The 21,085-nt window shown below is 40.2% G+C and overlaps 1 protein-coding gene across 2 annotated transcripts in view; it reads right to left on the minus strand.

The window, feature by feature from the left end:
• The window catches only part of GRIA4 (glutamate ionotropic receptor AMPA type subunit 4), a 292,202-nt gene that overhangs the window by 37,769 nt on the left and 233,348 nt on the right, over window positions 1–21,085 (minus strand). For both annotated transcript variants that reach the window (XM_054973264.1, XM_054973263.1), the window contains exons 10-13: window positions 11,155–11,361; window positions 7,471–7,841; window positions 4,701–4,899; window positions 1,940–2,187 (exon numbers count right to left, since the gene is read on the minus strand). In XM_054973264.1, coding sequence (XP_054829239.1) covers window positions 1,940–2,187; window positions 4,701–4,899; window positions 7,471–7,841; window positions 11,155–11,361 — 1,025 coding nt within the window. The remainder of the gene's footprint in view (window positions 1–1,939; window positions 2,188–4,700; window positions 4,900–7,470; window positions 7,842–11,154; window positions 11,362–21,085) is intronic.

Consider the following 21,085-nt stretch of genomic DNA (forward strand, 5'->3'; position numbering starts at 1 on the left):
GGGGGCATACTGTCTGACAGTGCCACGGAGTTGATCAAAAGAAAGGATGACCAACTTCATCCGCTTGTCACAATTTGAAACACAAAGCTATCGCTTCTAGAGTTCTGTTCTGCCTGTGAACAAAACCAATCTTTTAAAAAATGCTTGGTTTTCACAGAACATGAAAGTATTTTTTTTTTTAGTGATGCTCGGTCTGTGAAAACTAGGATCTCGCTAACAGACTGTCATTCAAATAGTTTGCCACAACAAAGGCTGCTTCTTCGTTGTGGTCTCCTTTCTCCTGAGCCACTGCATTATCGTGTTGGCCCAAGGGAGAGGAGTCATGGCTTTCTCTTTGGTTCTCTTTCAACCACCTCACAGCATCAACTGGGAACTTTCTCAGAGTTCTCTTCTCTGTGAGAGCTAAATCTTTCTCTCTTTCCAACTTTTCCCTCAGCTTTTTCCTGTCCTATTTCTCCCTTTACCTGTCTTTCACTTTATTAGGAGATTTTCCTGAGGAAATTTTTTCTCCGCCACTGTTCTGAACCATTGTATGCCAGAGATTACTTTTAACAGGTACCTACAGAACCAAGGCAAGTTGCCCTCTACGAACAGCGGCAATTTTATGCATTGGTGAGAGCCACAATGTTGAGGGCTGTAGTCAAATATTTACACAACAAACTCACCAGACCCACTTCTCCAGTCTCTGTGATACACTCTGGAAGGAAATGCTAACAGTCTCTAATACAGTGGCCGAGTTGACTTGCCAGGTCACTCCAGCAAGCATGCCTGTCTAATGTGTCTATTCTTAAACTGCAACAAATCTTGGCCTTGGTTTCCTGCCCCCAGTTCCAATGCTGGTTTCATCTCTTATGCTCTTCTCCTCGCCTAGCCTACAGACAGAAGTATGACTGGTGTCCTGGCCTCAACCTGTACTCTGGCAAGGGTGGTACCAAAGAACAAGCCAAGTTATCTGCAAATGTATGGCAAACAAAGCCATAGTTAAGACTAACTAGTTAATCAACCAACTTCAAACCATAGCTTCAGACCTGGGCCGTTTCCAGACAGCTTACCTTCTGCCGCTCCATGCCGCAACGTCGCAGCTCGTGCCAGAGAAAACACGAAATATCGCGTTTTCTCACACAACTTTTGCGCAACATCGTGCAAAACTCGCGTGAGAAAACGCGGTATTTCGCGTTCACCACAGCACGAGCCACGGCGTTGCGGCATGGAGCGGCAGAAGGTAAGCCATCTGGAAACGGCCCTGGTATAACATAGCCTAACTGACTATAGTTTGCAAAGTAGTCTACATTTGTAAGATTACACTAACCATTGACAATTTAATGAAACAATGGTTTTCTGTGACATCGGAACTAAGAAAGTCATATGGATATAATTTTGTTTCTTAACTTTGAAAGGGTTTATATGAAATTGGTTGGCTGTGAAGTCAGTGCAACAATGATAATACTGGAAATAAAAAAGGTAATGTTTATAAATGTTTTCTAGATAAAATGAAGCTTTCATAATGTATAAATTGTTCGGGGAGGGAGGTCTTGATAATACTGCCTTGATGAAACAAAGGATGAGCTAAGACCTTTGTATTTGATATCTGGCTGTTGAAACAATATCCAAAAATATAGAAGAGAAACTTTAAAAAAAATCTATGGATTTTGGAAAAATAAAAAGCTGATGTGTTTGAATTTCTTAGTAAAAACTTAGAAGCAGTGTTCAACTTGTTTGCTTTTTATATGGCCTTGATAGATATACATCAAAAGTAGCTATTCAATGGACGTGGTTATCTACAACAGTTACCTTCTTGTTGATCGAAAACATGAAATGGAAAAAGAAAAAAAGAACATACCATGTCCACAGAACAACACAAAAAGAACTAGATCAGGGGCATCAGGGAAGGTGGAATACTATAACAACACATTTTATATTGTTATACTATTCCACCCACCTTAATGGAGAACCCTTTGGTGTGGCTACGCCATAGCCTTTCGAATCCAGATTTCCTCCCACTTTCATGGTGTCACATGGCTTTCGTTGTTCAATGTATTCATTCATGGTGGACTCCAGGAGGAAGGCAAACTTGCCCTTGGATTTGCGAACACGAGCAACTCCCTCGGCCGTAGTCCTAGCGAACACTGATGGGTCTGTTGTGCTCATGTATGTCCACATTTTTTCATACACTGCTATTTTTGATCTCTGAAGGAAATTAAAAGGAAATTAGAGAAAGCAAAAGTATGAGATCATAAAAAACAAGTTGCAGTGCATAAAATATCAAGGGTTTATTGATTATTCCACCAGAGGAAACAGATTTTGATACCATTAATGACTGTCATGGAAAGATGTTGCAATTGTGATACCACTTATCTCTCATACTTGCTTACCTGACTTCAACAGGGCTGCACATATTCCAAGACAGAATACAGGTAACAGAAGTAGCAATATGAGAACAATGCCAACCAAGTGCCAGAGGATACAATGGCAAATACGTTGCGCTTATTCTGGCCAACCATGGATATGATGATCTAAAACTGCCAAAAGAATCACTTCCATGTCAAGCCAGCAGTGCTGGACAGCGGTATCTATAGGGGAGCCTGCAAACGGAAGCTGTACAGACTTGCAGCTGTTCATAATGCCTGCATGACTTCCCAGTGCAGGTGACACACTTGGACACGTTACCACCAATCACATGTGGGACAGTGCTTAAATTACAGGGGGGAGAGGTGGTGGTTCCCTTAATGCATCACAGAAAATATATCCTTCTAAAATGTTCCATAGCCTTCCAAAGACAGGACTCAAAGGAGTCATCAACAGTAGGCAGTCCACCACGTAGTTCCCTCCAGTCCCTTTTTGGCAGGCTACTTAGGAGGATTCTTGGTCATGTCAATTATAGGCTGATTCAGCTGTTAATTAGTTCTGCTGTTATGTTTACAACAAGTAAAGTAATAGGTGAAGATCCATCTACTTGTTCACTCAAGTCTGAAACTGACGTTTGATGAACAAACTTGAAGGAAGTTTGCAAGATGTTTGACTGACCATTCCCTTGTTGGAAAGGGAGTGCTTCTGGCACTCTGGTTTCCATAGGATCTGCCCAAGGGTGAACAGTCACCACAACTGATTGTAGAGAGCATATATAGGGGTGAGGGTGGGGAGAATGCCTTGCACACAGAATAACTGAATTAACCATTCCTTGTGCAGAACTGACCATATTGTTTTTTTACATAAAAGTCCAGTTTTAACCATAATTGTGACAATTAAACCACTGTTACAAAACACCTTCTGTAGTACAAATCTGATACTATAACTGAATGGCTTGGCAAAATTCACCAAGCCGCCATTCTTGACTCTAATGAAAGAGGACAGAAAGAACATTTTACAGAAAATAACGAGTGAACACTCTAGCCTACTGTCACTAAGAAGATTATCTTCCTGCTCTGGTGGCCTTCTTGTACGTTCCCTTCGCTGGCTGGAGTTGGGTGGCGAAACTCCCACTGATTAACTTTCTGACTTCCTTTGGATCCTACATTCAGGACCTACTAGAAGTTCAGCTCTTGACTTTCAGTGGGGAAAATTCCCAGTGAATTTTGCCCTGTGGCTTCTTTGCATCCCCCCTGAAGCATAACGGGATTTAAAGGAAGATGTCAATGTACTCCAATTGGAAACTAGCTTACAAGCAGCTTCAGAAGACACAGGCTGTTGGTTCTTAGACCAATTCAGCATGTTATGTTTTGCTCACTTTTGAAACAGAAAACTGTACGGTATGAGTACAGGCACAATCCAGTCAAAGGTGACCACATCAAGTCCTCTTGACCTCAGTGGGAGAGACCTAAGCACCAGTTTAACTCTCCCATTGCAAATTCAACCAGTGGGGCTTGGAAGTACTCAGTTTTAGCTGCATCATGTTCAGTGTTCAAAGGCTTTGTGTTTAATAAGGAGAACATGATCCGGTCTGGGTTAAGCTCTTTTAAATCTCCTTAATCTCAGTGAGAAACTACAAAGTATGCACATGCGTGCACGCACGCACACCTATATTTCTTTTCTGCATAGAAATGCACCGAGAGGTGCCACACTGACACTAAGAACATATTTAATACTTCTAATGATCCTTAACTTTGGCTGGATTGTGCCAGAGTTTGCTGTTTTCAAGCTACCAGAAGACAGCAATTTTTATGCCTTTTCAGCAGAACCACTATCTTGACAGCAATGGGAGGAAAAGAGATTCAAAAATGAGTATGGATGATCAAACCACTGAAATAATAGCAGCCGTTTTGTTTTAAGTGGCGCCTGGTATTCACATTTCTTCACTACAGAGAGCCTGCAGCAGAACCCATGAGCCAAAACCAACCTAAAAGACCCCTTATAGTCAGTTATCTTAGGGCTGTCAGTGCTCCATTTTTGTTTGAAGCACTGTCATTTGCAGTGAACCAGTAGAGCAATGCTATTTTAATTACCTTTATTCCAACAGTCCCTCTGGGCATTTCCAAGCCTGACATGTCAAGATCAATATATTTGCCACAAATTAAAATGATTGCAAATGCCAACAAGTGGTCCTGGAGTTAAAAAACCATAACATCAATATTGTAGGAGCTACAGACCACAAATCTGATTACCTGTCATGCAACATAATTCTGGCAGCATTCAGAACACTTACACACAGGCTGAGGAAACTACACACACACACACACCCGCTCCAGGTAGGCAGGCCAACTTACTCTGAAGAATTCTTTTGTCGAACCAGAGTCTAGTGTTCCATATGCAATTTCGGTTTGTTTGGCAAGGTCTTCTGCACTCTCTATGGGCGAGACCATTCGCTCAACAGTCAAGAAAGCAGCAAGATTAGCGGTGTATGATGAAATAATGATGAGTGTGAAGAACCACCACACACCTCCAACTATGCGACCTGAGAGGGATCTAAACATGAATAAGATAATGCATATTTTCCTATCTCTTGTGCCAAGGAGAGGGAGAGAGAAAGAGAGACAGTGAAAGACACCATTATTGCAGGAAATGTATTATCCAAGCAACGGTAATTGGCAGTGAGGCACAAAAAAAGATCAATAGTCTATTTAACGAGGCGCTCCCTTAATATTCACTGCTCAGTCAATGATACGGCATGGCAGATGAATACAAGTGAAATATACACCAAACTCTGTTATAATTATGTTTCTTAAAATTAGAAAGCAGCTGCTGCAGTGGGTGTATGAGTAGTATTCAAAGTATGTCCTCATGGCTCCTCAGGAACTTATTAGCGACAGTCGATAATACCAAGAAAACGACTAGTGATCTCCCCATGACAAGTGCAGTCACAGGGAAGGTCTGGGTGAGTCCCAGGGCACATTTTCAGTTCACACGTGCTCAGCAAGAGCTCTGAAAGATCTGTTTGGGGCCCCATAGGGAGTGAGGATTCTTCTTAGAGTGTACCCTGGAATCCTTCGCCATACTAGTCCTTCAGCAGGCAAGTCATTGCACAAAGTCTTCTCTGAAAACAGACTACTGACACCAGTTTCAGCTGAGTTGCCATGTTGGTTTGTGGCACAACATCAGGATCTGAGTCCAGGGGCACTCCAGAAGCCAACAAGATTTTGATCTCTAAAGTGCCCCTGGATTCAAATCCTGCTGTAGTTGAAAACACTACATTAAAGCTACAAATCAAATCTTATTCTCCCTGTCTCTTGAATACTGAAAATAATCCGCTTTGTTGGATATTTACCAGGGCAGTATAGAAAAAAAGAATCTCACAGAGATATGATTGTGATCCTTCAGGCATAGGATAGATAATGGACTAGATCTAGCACAGAAGTTCTGCCTGTGCTAGAGCTCTTGCATAAGCAAAACACCCATGAAAAAGACCCGAGTAGCTGCTTGCGCTAAGTCAAACTTACTGTATCTCCACTTATGTTTCTGCTTGTGCAAGATCCTGGGCAACCAGTTTCTTCTAGGCACTATAATACATAGGGAGGAAAGCACTAGGTGGTGTTCGAGATCTTGTGCATGTGGAACTGAGCCCATTTATGGTTGTTGTGGGTTTTCCGGCCTGTATTGCCGTGGTCTTGGCATTGTAGTTCCTGACGTTTCGCCAGCAGCTGTGGCTGGCTGGCGAAACGTCAGGAACTACAATGCCAAGACCACGGCAATACAGCCCGGAAAACCCACAACAACCATCGTTCTCCAGCCGTGAAAGCCTTCGACAATACATTGAGCCCATTTATGTTTCTGTTTGTCCATTGCTGGACCAAACCCCATATGCTTGCATATGCATATGATTTCCTTGTTGGACAGGGTGAGATTGGAGATAAGAACTAACTGGGTAATGGCTCCTTTATGACTCACTTTCTTACTCAAGTTATCTTTATGACCCCATAAAATCAGCCATGCTTCCTGCCCTCTTTCAATGCTCGGTCAGTGTTTTGATATCTGAAAGCATATTTGCTCCTTGACAAATGCACACCATTTGCTTCACCAGGTTCTGTCAGTCACTCCCCATGTCCTTCAGCTGGTCAGAACAGACGTTCAGAAGAAGTAGGGAAAGGAGATACGGCAACGGCATTTTGCATCAGGACAAGGGAAGAGACAGCGTCCGATGGATAAATGAGGCAAGTTCAAAGGTTAGTGGGAACCCTCAGAGCAAATTAATATTTTGCATTGGTGAAGATTTTCTGCTGTTTTACAACATAGTCATAACAATAATGATAGAATAAAGAGTACTTCATATTGACATTATTGACTGAGAAAAATGAAAGATAAGATATAATAAATATTTGGATATTAATAAAGCTGAACTGAAACTGGAGGGAGGGGTTGATGGAGAAAATAATTCTGGAGTAATTCAGGCACATCATTAAATATTTGTATATTACTTACACATTACTTCAAAATTCAAAACAGAAATGCAACATTAATGTATTAAATACTACCACTTGAAAAAAAATGTTTTCTTTCTCCTTACATGGGCTAATGTGGATAAACTATTTACCTCGATTAGAATTTACTAGGCCCATCATTTATTATATAAAATTGTTCCAGGTGGGCAGCCGAGCTGGTCTGCAGTCAAAGAGCAAGAACTGGGCCCAATTGCACCTTAAAGACTGACGAGGTAGCTGATGAAGAGAGCTTTGACTCTTAAAATCTCATACCTTGGAAATCATGTTGGTCTTTAAGATGCTACTGGATTGGGATCTTGCTATATAAAACTGCTTGATGGACTAGCTCATGCCTTCTCCTAATCTGTTGACTGAGACCCTACTTTAAAAAAACATGTGACATTTTAAACAGTGACAGCAACAAATACTTTGAAACAGTGTTTAAAATGTCTCATTGCAGCATGAGATGAGGAATCAGAACACATTACATAAAAAGAGACACCACAGGACTGACATTAAAAACCAGCTCGAGCAATCATATTTAATTCCTTTTGGGGGGGGGGTGTTATCATCACTGATGAGGGTCAAACATAAAGAAAGAAGGAAACCCGACAATACCAACCTGGGTGAAATATCACATCCCTGTTGCATGAAGGCACCCAGGGAAAACCACAGACTGTTGAAAATGCCGAACTCATTGGGAGGCTGGTCGCTGGGTCCTTCTTTGCCGTCCTCTGGTTCTTCTGTGTGCCACTCATAAGGACTAAACCTACTCACAAGGAAGAGGACGACGCTGACTCCAATGTAGGCAAATACTATGCACATCCAGATTTCATAGGCCAAGGGATCCAGAAAGGAAAACACTCCAGGTTTAGATTTCTGGGGCTTTTTAATCATAATAGAAATGCCCAAACTCATAAAAGGCTTTGAGAAATCAATGACCTCCTCTCTCACCAGAGTGATAGTCAAAGGTGCAACAGCAATCTCCGCCTTCTGTAAGAAAAGAGATCCCAGACAAATACATATTAAGGATGAATTTTAAATGGAAATACTTCTTTAATTTTTGTAAAAGCATTTTGATGGGGTGAAATTTTGATCCAGGTAGAATGAGTGTCTGAGAATTAATAAATGATAGTGAAATCAGGATTTAGTTTTCATGTTTTCGAGACATTTAAGCAGATGGGGAAGAGGAAAGATGGGTGATGCTTTTGTTGAATAAGTATTACTGTTCTCTTCCGTCACTGAATTTGGATCTTTCTGTTTGAAATATCATCCAAGAAAAGTTGCCGAATTAATTAAAAGATGTGCACAGACAACTTTCTTGATTCTAGGGGTTTGTGCACAGGTGAACAGCAGGACTGGAGTCCAGTGGCACCTCAGACACCAACCAGATTTTCAGAGTATAAGCTTTTGAGAGTCAGAGCTCCCTTCTTCAGACTCTCAAAAATTCACACCCTGAAAATCTTGTTGGTCTCTAAGGTGCCACTGACTGCAATCCTGCTGTTCTACTGCAGACCAACACCGCTACCCACTTAAAACTATGCACAACTGGGCTGAATCCACACGTCCTAGCATCGTGGTGAACATTTGCTAAACTTCCGGAAGTATAGCATCTTTCTAGTGAAATTTCTGACTCATTTCACTAGAAAGGTGCTATACTTCCAGAAGTTTAGCGAACGTTTACCGCGATGTTGGGATGTGCTGATTTGTCCCTGGAGATCCATGTAAGGAGGAGTTGTGCCACAAGAACATAAGAGCCCTGCTGGATTAGACCAGGGCCATTTCCACACACGTTGAATAATGCACTTTCAATGCACTTTCGCAATCCTTTTGAAGTGGATTTTTTGTTCCACACATGGAAAATCAGTTTCAAATGTTCACTAAACAGTATTGAAAGTGGATTATCCAATGTGTGTGGAAGCAGCGCAGGTGTCCATCTAGTCCAGCACCCTGTCTCACACAGCGGCCAACCAGTTGCTATGTTGGGCCACCAAGAGGGCATAGAGGCAGAGACCTTCCTGGTACTGATACGCAGAGATTTACTGCTTCTGAAAGTGCAAGTTCCCTTTAGTCACCATGGCTAGTAGCCACTGATAGACATATCCTCCCCTTTTTCTTATATAAATCTGCCTTATGTTGAGTTGGACATCCGACCTGTCTCACCCAGTATTGTATACTCTGACTGGCAGTGGCTTTTTCCAGACCTGTTGAAGAGGGTTCTTTTAACTGGAGGTGCCAAGGATTGAACCTAAGCCTTTCTGTACACAAGCAAGGGCTCCCATCAAGGATATGAACCCAGGAAGCTGCCTTATATTGTCAGAACCTTAGTTGTTTTTGCTCAGTATTGTCCTCCATGCTGACTGGCAATCGATTTTCAAGTATTCTTTCTCAGCCTTGTTGGGTGGGACACTTTTAACTGGAGACTCCAGGGATTTGAACCTGGAAATTTCAACATGAAAAGCAAATGCTCTACTGTTGTCTTTGCTTTTGACTGGCAACCTAAGGGATTTGTGCATTATCACTCACAGCATACTGGGGAGTGTTTCATATGTACCTGTGCTCTGTGCCTGTAGAGCGCACATTGACATATTGAGGCATCCTATGCTTGTGCAAACATCCATGTGTACACGGGAGATCTGAGGTGCTTTGGACAGCAGCCAATGCCGTCAGCACTAAGGAGCTTTTTCATGTGGAACAGCACTCAACTAGTCATGTTTTATACTTCTATGAATAAATGAACCTATTAATCATAGCAAGTAAAGGTTTTCTATCGTTTCCATTTTAGGTAAGCCATAAAGGAATGCCTTATAGCCATTTCTGCATATTTTTCTGCCGCCCCCTGCCCGCCTCCCCCCCATGATGTGAAGTGCATTTTGTATCTGTTGAACAACAGCCTATTCCAGTGACTTAATCCAAGGTTTTTTTTCTTCATGTGCAGAATTCATTTTGAGAAAGCTTTGCAAAATGCAGCAGATGTTACTTGAACTTTAGATCCCCATTCTTTCTTAGACATTGACAAAAATGGTCAATGACCTCTTTTATTCATCATGCTGTGAATGGATAATATTTCAAGGCAGAAGAATGAATATTTAATTGGGATTGTCTGTTGGAGCCACTGGGAACACCTGCTGCAGGTAGCTAATGGCATTCATCACCAGAGAAGTTGCTTGGGTGAATAAGCTCATCACCAAAAGATTGCATCGTTGTGCAGATAATCTTACAGTCATCTAGATACATCAGGAAAACAGCAAGGATTCCTTAGCTCTGCAGGACAGTGAAAATGCTTGGTTTTGATCATCCCTTAGCAAAGGAACAGACCTTCCGGTAGAATTACTGGGTCTAAGAGAATGCAATGCGATGTGGGAACTAACAACACAAAAATGCATCCATCATTTCATTCCCTCGAATTTCACGTGTTCTCAACAAGCTTATTTGCCAGATCCATAATAAAAGGGTAAAGAAGGGCATTAGAGGGTTTTCACTCTCTGACCAATTTCTTAATTAAGCTCCAGTCAATACAGGTGGTTGAAGATTTCCCTTCTCCTTTCTCAGTTTTGAAGTCTGGCTTTCTAGACCAAGGGCTGCAACAAAGAGTCCTCATATTCAGGGGGCAAAATGTGATTAACTAGCCAGTTAGGCCCTAAAGGATGTACTACTCTGGCTTTGAATGTACTGAGGGACAGAAGATCTCACTCTTCTCAGAGTTCCCAGGCAGCTGAGGGTAGCTCCTGTCCACATCTGAAGCAAGCCTTTGTGGTGAAAAATAACACTGGCAAGCAGCACAATCTGCTGAAACTACAACGGGGACGAAGACATGAAAGGCAGAAATGGCATTTATCAAGCTGCTTTTTAAACACAAATGGCCTACGTGCTTTTTTGATGACCATTTTCATACCTCAGCAGTTCACTTGTAGAATCAAAATGCATTTCCATCTTTCCTAAGCGATAAAAAGGGAACTTTACAGTCACTAGTTTAAATGTTCTGAGAAATGATCCATCAGATGAGAAATGGTTCTAATGTCTCCTTCTGCACAGAAATACAATTTTCTCTCCAAGTCAAGCGTATCTTGAACATACATGCACCGTTTACAAAAGACGTTCTGCCATGCCATCGGCATTCCTTTTGTATCCTTTACAACTTGAAGATAGTATTTTTATTATCCAGTGTGGATTATTGACATTCACATGTGAGTGTCAAAATTTACCAACTACTGGACATTCATTTAATGTATATATTCCTGTATATTCGAAATGCAGTTCTGAGAAAATTTAAGTTCAAGCCTATGCCAAAAATTGATGTGCTTACCCCATACACCAGCTCTCCCACCATCCCATTCCATATTTTTGTGTTTGGGTCCCTCGCTCCGTATTTTCCATCAGGAACAATGGCAATTTTGTACTTGATACCAATGTGTTTTGCAATTTCTGATGCCAGGTCTACACAGTATCCTTCATACTTGTCATTCCCTTCAAACTGTTCTTTGTTTTTTTTCCACATAACATACGGGGCTTCCTACAATGAAAGAAGGAGAACTGTAAAGGAGAAATATTTACCAGAGCCTGTCTAAAGAAACGTCCAGCTTGATACCCTTTGTGTCTGAAAGGGCATCTTATCTAATCATATCGTAGATAATTACCATAAAATACAAAAACAGAGGTCCATGAGAATTCAAGAATAATATGGACATGATTTACAATAAAAATATAAATGATCCATCGATTCCCAATCCACAGTTATCAAAGCTTCTCTCCTGTTTCTTGGACAACGATGGAATACATGGATCAGGAATCTGAAGTATGGCTGTTAATCAATCGAAGATATTTTAAGAACCTAAGAACCCTCTTGGATCAAATTGGTGGTTCATCTAGTCCAGAAATCTCTATCACAAAGTGGCCAACCAGTTGTTCTGTAGGGCCAGCAACTATGGCACAGAGGCCAAGGCTGCCGAAGTTGAAGACCATTAAAGCTGAAGGCCATTTGAATAATTACCTGCCTTTTAACTGGCTGATTAATAAGTTACATTTAAATACATCTGAATATTACCCAACTCTAAATATCGGTGCCCTGTTAGAACACATGGCAAGTTATAATTTAAATAAACTCAAATTAGCACTCAGTAGGAAAGGCCTTCCTTAATACTTCCTTTGTTATTACCCCTTACAATAAAATACTCGGTCTTGAATAGAATAAAACCAAGAACAATATTAAACTCTATTGACGAAAAATGGACCATAGAAACTGGTCAGCTTCAATTTTGTGCATATTACTCTGAATTAAATGTGGCTTAACTTCAAGTAGGCATGCATAGGATTGCAACATAGGTTTAGCAGAGTAATGTACCAATTATACATCGCCGTTGTACTTTTAAGTTATATGTAAAGAAAAATGCTTCTGGAATGTTTTTGTAGCTTTGCCAGTTTTAATATATAGTTTAACTACCTGCCAGAAATCTTCACAGAAATCCAGGTTAATCGCTAGAATACTTATTTACCCAAGCATTTCAAATATACAGCTATATACATTGAGCTATATCAAAACATAATTTATAAATACCTTCAGTATCAAATAAATAAAATGCCCTTTCTCCCCTCAACATAATTTGTGTTGCAGGCATTTAGTAGACAATTCCCAAATGGTTTCTTAAGTAAACAGCCCAAGACCAACAGGTTATTCAAAAGATACTGTATTTGAATACAGTTAGGAACATATTGAAGGTCAAACCATTGATTCATCTAGTCTGATTTAGTGTATTGTGAGAAGCAATGACTCTCAAGGCCTTGCTAGTGGCGATTCCTTTGTAGATCCTTGTTAAAAATGGAAATGATAAGGACTGAATTTGGGAATATTCTACAATGAAACCTTGTACTCGTCCTCTGCACACATTTCTCCAGAACTTTAGATAGACATTGAAAAGTCTCTGGGCCAAACTACAAGTGACGCCTGAAACTAGTTGGACACTTGTCAGCTTCCCTCACGTTTTGATGGGAAGTGGAGGCGTCCTGGTCTTGCAGCTTGGCTCTCCAAGTGCTGTCCAATGAACTTTTCAACTGTCACTTGTCCAACATTCCGCCAAGCTGCCTACATTTCCCATCAAAACTTGAGGGAAGCTGACAAGAGTCCAACTAGTGTCAGGCGTCACTTGTAGTTTGGATCACTGTAAATAGCAAGTGGAAATGCAGAAATATTTTTTTAGGGGTAGAAGTATTCTCCATTTAACAGGGAACTATTATTTTAATTCATATCATATCAATGTCTTATCTACATGACTGATCCAACTGCATTAGGTGACATCACTCCCATATCAAATGGCATATTAAAGAAGCCATAATGGGCTGTATCCTACCATTTCACTAATCTAACAGCGGTGCATTACTCCAGAACAAGATTTCCTCAAAGGCAAGAGGCTCTTCTGTGAGCAGAAGAACTACTTGCATCAGAACAGGGAGGCAGCAACTTTTTACAATGTAATAGCCAAATTATGCTGAAATTCAGCACAAGAGAATAAAGAGTCTGTGACTCATGTGGCCATTCCCTCAATGTCTTACCATTTTTCTTTATAACACTTCAGATCTGTATTTCCTTTCCCTCTTAGGACTTCTCTGACCTATTGAACCTGAGAAGCAGTTTGTTTTCAGACGTTCCTCAGCATCACTCTAGATCCTCCCTCATTTAATTCCCCTTTCTGGTAACTAAAATTGACTTGCACAAGTGTTGCCCCTGAAAACAGTATAATCATAGGTGAAGAAGTGCTGAGGGGGACATAATATATATAAAATGAGTTAAAAAACAAACTTTAAGAATTATTTAGAATTCAAAATATTCAGTCGCTTATCTCAATGTCCAGCCCCATACTAGAAAAAATATAAATCAAAGAAAAATTTACAAAAGACACAATAACACAACTAACCTTTCCTAAATTACCAATAGTATCCTCCTTCCCTACCTATTTCACTGTACAAATCCCTATCACACCTAGCTCTTCCTATGATAAGTTTCTACCCCTACCTTTTCTTTTCAGCCTCTCCTCAGCCTTTCCAGGCTTTGACAAATTTGCTGCTCCCAGCCAACCTCCTTGCCTTTTAAACCACCTGCCAAAAACTACGTACACAATTCAAAATATTATGGGTCATTTTTACAGATCATACAAGCATTACATCATGCAGCCACTATAAAAAAAGTGCATTTACCTAGCTGACATGTTGATCAACAATCTATGTTTCTGCAGCTGGAGCTCTGGCTGTTGTGAGTCTTTAGTTAGGAAGTGGTACACAAACAGAAGATCTCACAATAAGTAATAAATATACACAGGAAAACCCTGCACGTTTGTTTTAGCACACTGGCATAAATCTGCCCTTGGTTTGCACTTAGATTACTCACAATGATTCTCCTATCTCTGAAGAGGGAGAAAAGTGGGATATAATTATGGCACTCTCTCTCTCTCTCATTTCCCTTTCTGTAAAGCATCTCTAAGAAACCCTTTAGTCCCATAAAAATCTTTGCTTTGCTTCACATACTGGTTACTTAGCATGCTGGTTCACTAATTCCTCCAGTATATTTTAACATGAAGATTTCATTTTCTTTTTTTAAAGAACCATATTTGGTTCTTTACTGAGCTCAGCTTTGGCTCTGGAGCCATAGGTTTCATACCCATACCACTAGAGGAATGTGTCACTGTAAGATGAGTGGAGTTATGTTGGAACAAGGGATTTTGTGATAGGGGGATGTGTCACTGTTAGTGGACCCTTATATTTTATAAGAAATGTTTGATGGTGTTGTATCTCTTTACTCTGATGATAAAGTCAAGGGTCACAGTTGGCTAATAGTGACCTCATCATGGCATCTCAGTTTTTCTCCTCAACTGTCATTTGGGTTAAACTGTGGCAACAGTTGGCAGATGGTGCCTCTTCCAAAGGCTTACCACAGTAGCCCTCTCTACTGTACTCAATGTACTCCTTTTGTGTTACATCTAAACAGACTGTGTAATAATACATAGACAAAATGTCAGTTGATTGCATGTTCAGTGGACCGTTCATGCAAACACTACTTGGAAAACAAGAGAAATCTCATTGTGTCTTTAGTGAAGTAAACAAGATGGGCCTTCATGAAGAACCATGAGATGATAAACAACTGGGAATTTCCTCCCCTATCCCATACTGTGAGACTGACAAACATTGGGGTAAAGAGCTTACTATTCGCATAATCCTGAAATCAAGCATTATAGAACAATTGATCTGCCTGCTGAGATTTAAGTCTCTGAGAGCTCACCTGTCTCTGTGTCAGTTCACCTCACACCCTCTAATGTAAGCTTTTTAGGGTCAAACAGGCTAATTTCTCTTCCCTCTATTTTCCTCCTCCCCTGAGCTGACATTTCATTGTCCTTATACCACCTGAGGAGAAATAAGTGTGTTCAGTTCTCATCAGGCTAAATTTTGTTGGGGTCTTCCTCTTTATAATTTACAGAACCTTTTTTTTTTGGCAGTTTCAGGAAGTCTGTTGGTGCCCCCAGGTGAAATTTGCTCTCTGTAGCACAACACCTTTAATGGTGGTGATTTTCACCGGTTCTGAGGAATCCTGGGGTTCTTTGCTAAATGAGAAGATAAATATCAGCCGTGCAAGTTTCCATGCAAGACAACACTCCGCACCAATCTTCCTCTGTAATTTCCTAATGGAGGGAAGTGAGTTTTAGGGCACATTAATGCAGAATAACAGTGAAGTCACAGGCCTTGCTGATACCCACACACACAAACTGTACATCCTAAAGCACACCAGAATCCCTGGCAACAAGCTGAGATTCTGAGGCAGATGCACACAGATAGTTTTGGCTAACAAACCAACGCAGAAAGTGTTTCCTGAAGGTAAGAAGTTTGAAAACTTTGATCCAAGCATCTGTACAGTCAGGAGAATAACTGGTTAAACTATAAGTATTATTCAGATTGAGATATACTCATATATGAATCCTTAGAGCAGAAACACAATGTATTTGAATATTTAGTTTTGGATACCTGATGTACCCAGAAAACAGAAGTCCTCATGTATGCCGTAATTGAAAATTTACTTCAAACGTAATTTTAATTTCTTCATGATTTCTCTTCGAAAGGAATAAGCTATATCACCAAGTGACGCTCAAACAAAAGCAAGCCCCACCTTGTCCCTTGAAAAAAATACTTATATAAATTCAGTATATAGAACAATCCTTCCATTCACATGGTAGCTAGAAATCACAAGGCATATTGTTTGCATTTTTTTTGTACAACACAGTGGTGTAACTGTGGAATTCCCCAGCACAACTCTTTAAAAAGTTCTGTATTACTGTTATGGGATGCGAGTGTTATCTTCCACAATCTTTATTATTTTATTTATTTAATTGATTATATTAATAGTCCGCTCTCCCCATGAATGGACTCAGAGCTGATCACATCTATAAGTACAATATAAAAGATAAAAACAGGTAGCATAACTTAGCCTTTTTTAAAGCTCTTTTTTCAGATTTTTGCAACTGAAACTATTTGCCACAAGGTCCATCTTAAAGATTAAGAATTCATTTCAAACACACATACCAAAGGAAGATCTCACAGTTATGTTCTTAGCAATCAGCTGGACCAGAACCTCTCAAGAGCTGTGATATTGGAAGCATTTTAAGAACCTAGCTGTAATAACATCTTGCTAGACATAATAGCTTGTATGCTTCTTTTTACCAAGGAATGATTTTAGAGAGAGGTTTTATTTTCTATGGTGTACACAAATTTCATCTGTTCTACTATTGTTTCTAGTCAAACAGGTTTAGAAACAGTTACAAAATCGCAACACCTATTGTCCAGAGATGGAAGCAGTAGGGATTACATATACCATGAGCAGCAGTACCTCTGCAACACTGCCTTCAGCTCTGCAAAGAACTGACATTTACCCTCAGATTCAGTGGAATTTGTTTTGAGGGGGGGGGGGAAGAAACCCCCTCCCTTATGTGCTGATTGTTTGCGTAAAGATGCGAGTGTAAATAAACTTGCATCACCATTCAGATATGCTGCGTATATGGGTTCTGGGTGAACCATGATTTCAACTTGCTAGCTCAGTAATTAGGTAAACAAAATAGAAAGTACAAGCTGAAGAAATTTCTTGTTTGGGCTTATGTACTAAATTATTCCAGAGACAACCTAAAACATGTCTTAATTCTTGTGCAAAACACTCTTATCTGTTCCTTTGATGCTCAACTAATTTTTGCTGTCCCCGCATAATCCACAGATCCTAATATAAAGATGATCCTTGAACCTATTCTCTGTTTCTTTAGCCAGTCCTTGCCCCTCAGTACAAAGGCAAAGATTACCAGAATAGTAAGAAAGTTCAACATCAAACCACAATGCTAACCAAAAGTGATTAAGATGGCTTTAAAGATTGTTCTACTGTCAAGAGGATTTATGACATCTAATATAGCCATCTAGAACAAGAAGTATCAAGGAAGACTCATGTGTTAGACTTTTTCAGACAGCAGCTAATACAGATGAGTACAATAGGTATCATATCTCATGTTTATCCCCAAACTATACAAACTTAAGTCAAGAGGAATTTCAGCAGAATAAGGAGTCTGGGAACTTCATTCTGAAGTTGTAGATCTGAAAACCAAAACCATCAAATGTTGGGCAGAAATTGAAATGATAAATGTCAAGTTTTAGGGAGGCCAAAATCCTAAGAACATTTAGGATTGATCTCAGACATATATTTGAGAAAGTATGCTTGCTGGGATTAGGACAAGAAGAATTTATAATCGTCAAAAATTTCATACAGCATTATTTTGGCTCATGTCACCTTCGCTACCACTTGGCTTTTTTTGGTTACAATTTATCAGTGCAATCCTAAAAAGAGTTACTCCAGTCTAAGCCCAGTGAAATCAATGAGATTACACTGGAGTAACTCTATTTAGGATTGAACTGTTTGTTTTACAAGTCTATATAAGCAACATTAATTTGACAACATGGTATTAAAGTGACCCATAATTAGCTTTTGGTATCAAAACAGAGAGATTCAAATTACCATTCTGCCCGCCCCCTCCTACCCTGGTACCTTTATAGCCATCAAGAAGAATCACATACAACTCTGTTGTTTGACATACAATAGACTTGTTGGCTGTCACTAACTGGAAAAAATGTATTATTCAAGTGATTGAAGCACAGTTCTTTATCTGTTGAGCTCCATTAGACACACTTTATTCCGAGCACATGATAACCAAAACTCAACTGTGTGTTGAGCCAATACCCACCCACCATTGATTTGAGGATCTTTCTAATGACAATAAGATCAGAACACTCTGGAACAAGTTTATGAAATATAATTTTACAGAAAATCCACATTTCAAATTATCATTACTGAACATAGATAGTCAAAGAGATACAAGATTTAGATACAGCAAACAGGCATCTATAATAACATTTTAACATTCAAAAATACATCTTGGTTTATGAAACAGGTGTAATCGATCACAGCCTTACTACTATACAGCTCACAATTGGGAGTGTTATAAAAAGAGTCATATCTAAACATTTGGGCACATGTTTCAATGCTCAATTTATAATGAGGAAATTAATTCTGCATTTTCTAAAGTATCGCAAAACGCAAACTACCAAATGGAAAACATTTGTGTGAGCAGTTTAACTCATCCTTGCAAATAAGTCTCCCCAAGTTACTAGTTCATGTTATGTTTAAAACTACGTGTGTATGTTGTGGCCAGGAAAAGAGAAAACACTAACCTTTGTAAAGGTTTTCTGCTTGGTTACCCAGAAGATAGTCACAGGTGACCATGTGAGTGTCTGTTCACAGCACCTGAGTGGCTTTTTTTCAATATAAATAGCAAGATCTTTGCCATATTTATCACAGTGAGATGGGATTCAATGGCTATTTAAAGTGACTTGTAGCACTGCACCTAAAATGCCTCACAAACTAGAAAGAACCAGAAGGTTGGATCCTGCTATCTGTCAGCAGAAAGCATTGATGGCTATGGATCTCTCTGGTATTCTGTTCCCCCCCAACAGGTATTTCCGATCCAGGAAAAGTTTGTTCCAGGGGTCATAGTACTGTGTGTTTTAACAGCCACACAGGTCAGGAAGCTGGAATGGGGAGGGGGAAGTAGAGGAATCACCCTGTGTCTTTCTTCAGCACAGCTCTGCTGTTGGACAAGAGAAGGTGATTTTCCCTTCTCCTTCTCTGCTGAAGCCTCTTGACCTGAATGGTTGCTACACTATGTGAGTTCCACGATCCCTGGAATCACAAGGGAAGATGAGGTAAAAATGTTGTAATGCATGAATGAATGAATGATCTGGGGAGGCAGACACAGGAAAGATCCACAATAGTTGCATCTGCAACATCCAACTCAGAAGTTTCCTCTTTCTTGTCTAACTGCCACAGCTCTGAAATTGGTCAATACAACATGCCAATCCTCCTTATCAGTTCACCGGAGCACACAAAGTTTACCCTTGGCTTGGTGCTAAACTGCATCATTTTTTTATTCCAAGCTTCCTGACATCACAATTGTCCACTGTTATCTTGCCTTGGTTTCATCGTTGTTCCTCTGTGTTTTCTCAAAATTGGATCAAAGGTGGTTTGAGAATGCTCAGAGAAATAATGTGGAAACATGGAAAGAGAATACATGGGCAATGAGGAAGATTGAGGAAAAAACACTACAGTTTGTTCTCAAACCGAGGGAAAACCTCCATGTGCAAGACCCTATTGTTTGAACATCTGTCCCCAAAACTCTGACCTTTGCCTTTTTCAAATACCTGGCTGACCTACAAAATTTCCAACATTGTTTATCGAGCTGCTTTCTTCTACCTTGACCCTGACCTCACCAGATTTGCAAGACTCAGTTTGAACCTGGTTACATTGACTCTAAGTTTTCAAAATAGCTTTACTGACCTATGGCCAGTGTGGGTTTCTTCGAGCATCTGTTACTCATACAAGCGAGGGGTGTGGGGAAAGATAATCACAATTTTGCCCTATAAATTGTCTGGTGGGGAGGCTATTGTTTTGTGAGAATCTCACCCACCCAACTTCTGAAATAACTTTAATCAGCCTATGCAATATTCCTCTCCAGTCCAATCCAAGCTGGTATTTCTGAGTCAGAGGTGAAGGTGGCCTGATGATCCTTCATGACTTAATTTTAACTGACTCAAGCCAAATTAGATATTTCTGGATCTGAATATATATCCAAAAATACATTATTGATATTTTCCAAAAATATTTGGGCATCTGAAGAGAGAGCCAGATTTTTTGGAATAGTGATAATCAGGTCCCAAACCGTTATGTAAATATTCAAGGCTGGCATTTTAAGGCGTCTAAGCCTGTTCTTCTTTAATTTTACAGGTTGGGTTGGGCATGTTCCATTGCCCCTTGTTAAGGTTGAGTGGCTTGGATTCTCTAGTTTTACACTGGTTGTGTTGGGCTGGTCCATGGTTCTGCTGGGACCCACTGGTTCTATTAGGTTTGTTGGTTCAGTTTGCAATTGGAGGATTTTGGCCCGTGGTTGCTCTTGTGTGTTTGGCTACTGACTTCATTGCCCTGGAGAAGGCACAGAATTTTTCCCACCATAGAAAACAATATTGACAAGTAGAGGGCCCCTTGTCCAGGGGCCTGCACAATTGGAACCCTTGATCCAATTTGCTTGAAAACTTGCAGGCGGGGGGGGGGTCTTTAACAGACAGGCAGGACTAGGTTCCCTGCATTTTTTGTGACATTTGCTTGTAAAACAATCACTCTACTCCCCCCTCCCCAAAAGAGTCCTCTACAGGGAACCATGAAGCTGAAATTTTTTTGGAAGTATAACAAAGCATCTTAAATCCAAAATCTAAAATGGTACTTGGGACACAAATAATCTGGAATACTGGTATGGAAACCCTTCCTGAAATCTACATTGATTTAGCAGCCATTTTAAGAGAATTTTCCTTCTGCTAGAGAGCTAAGTATCTACATGGTGTCTAGTTCCCTTTGTAAGTATATTTATTATATAGCTAGCTCTAGGGTTTTGAAGTTTTCATACAAAGAGACTGGAGGTCCTTGCCATTCTTCTGCTATGACCTCCTCCCATCACTCCTTGCCATTTATGAAATCAGAGGAGAGAGGTAGCCACATGGACAGGCAGGGGCAACATTAAAAGCATTATAGGGTAGAAAACATTCCAGTCTGTGACCAAAAAACCCTAACCTCTGCAATGTGAATATGCTTGGTAATCCTGGTTGCATAATGGCTGTTAAAT

This window comes from Eublepharis macularius, chromosome 3 (genome assembly GCF_028583425.1).
Source record: "Eublepharis macularius isolate TG4126 chromosome 3, MPM_Emac_v1.0, whole genome shotgun sequence".
NCBI classification, from domain to species: domain Eukaryota; kingdom Metazoa; phylum Chordata; class Lepidosauria; order Squamata; family Eublepharidae; genus Eublepharis; species Eublepharis macularius.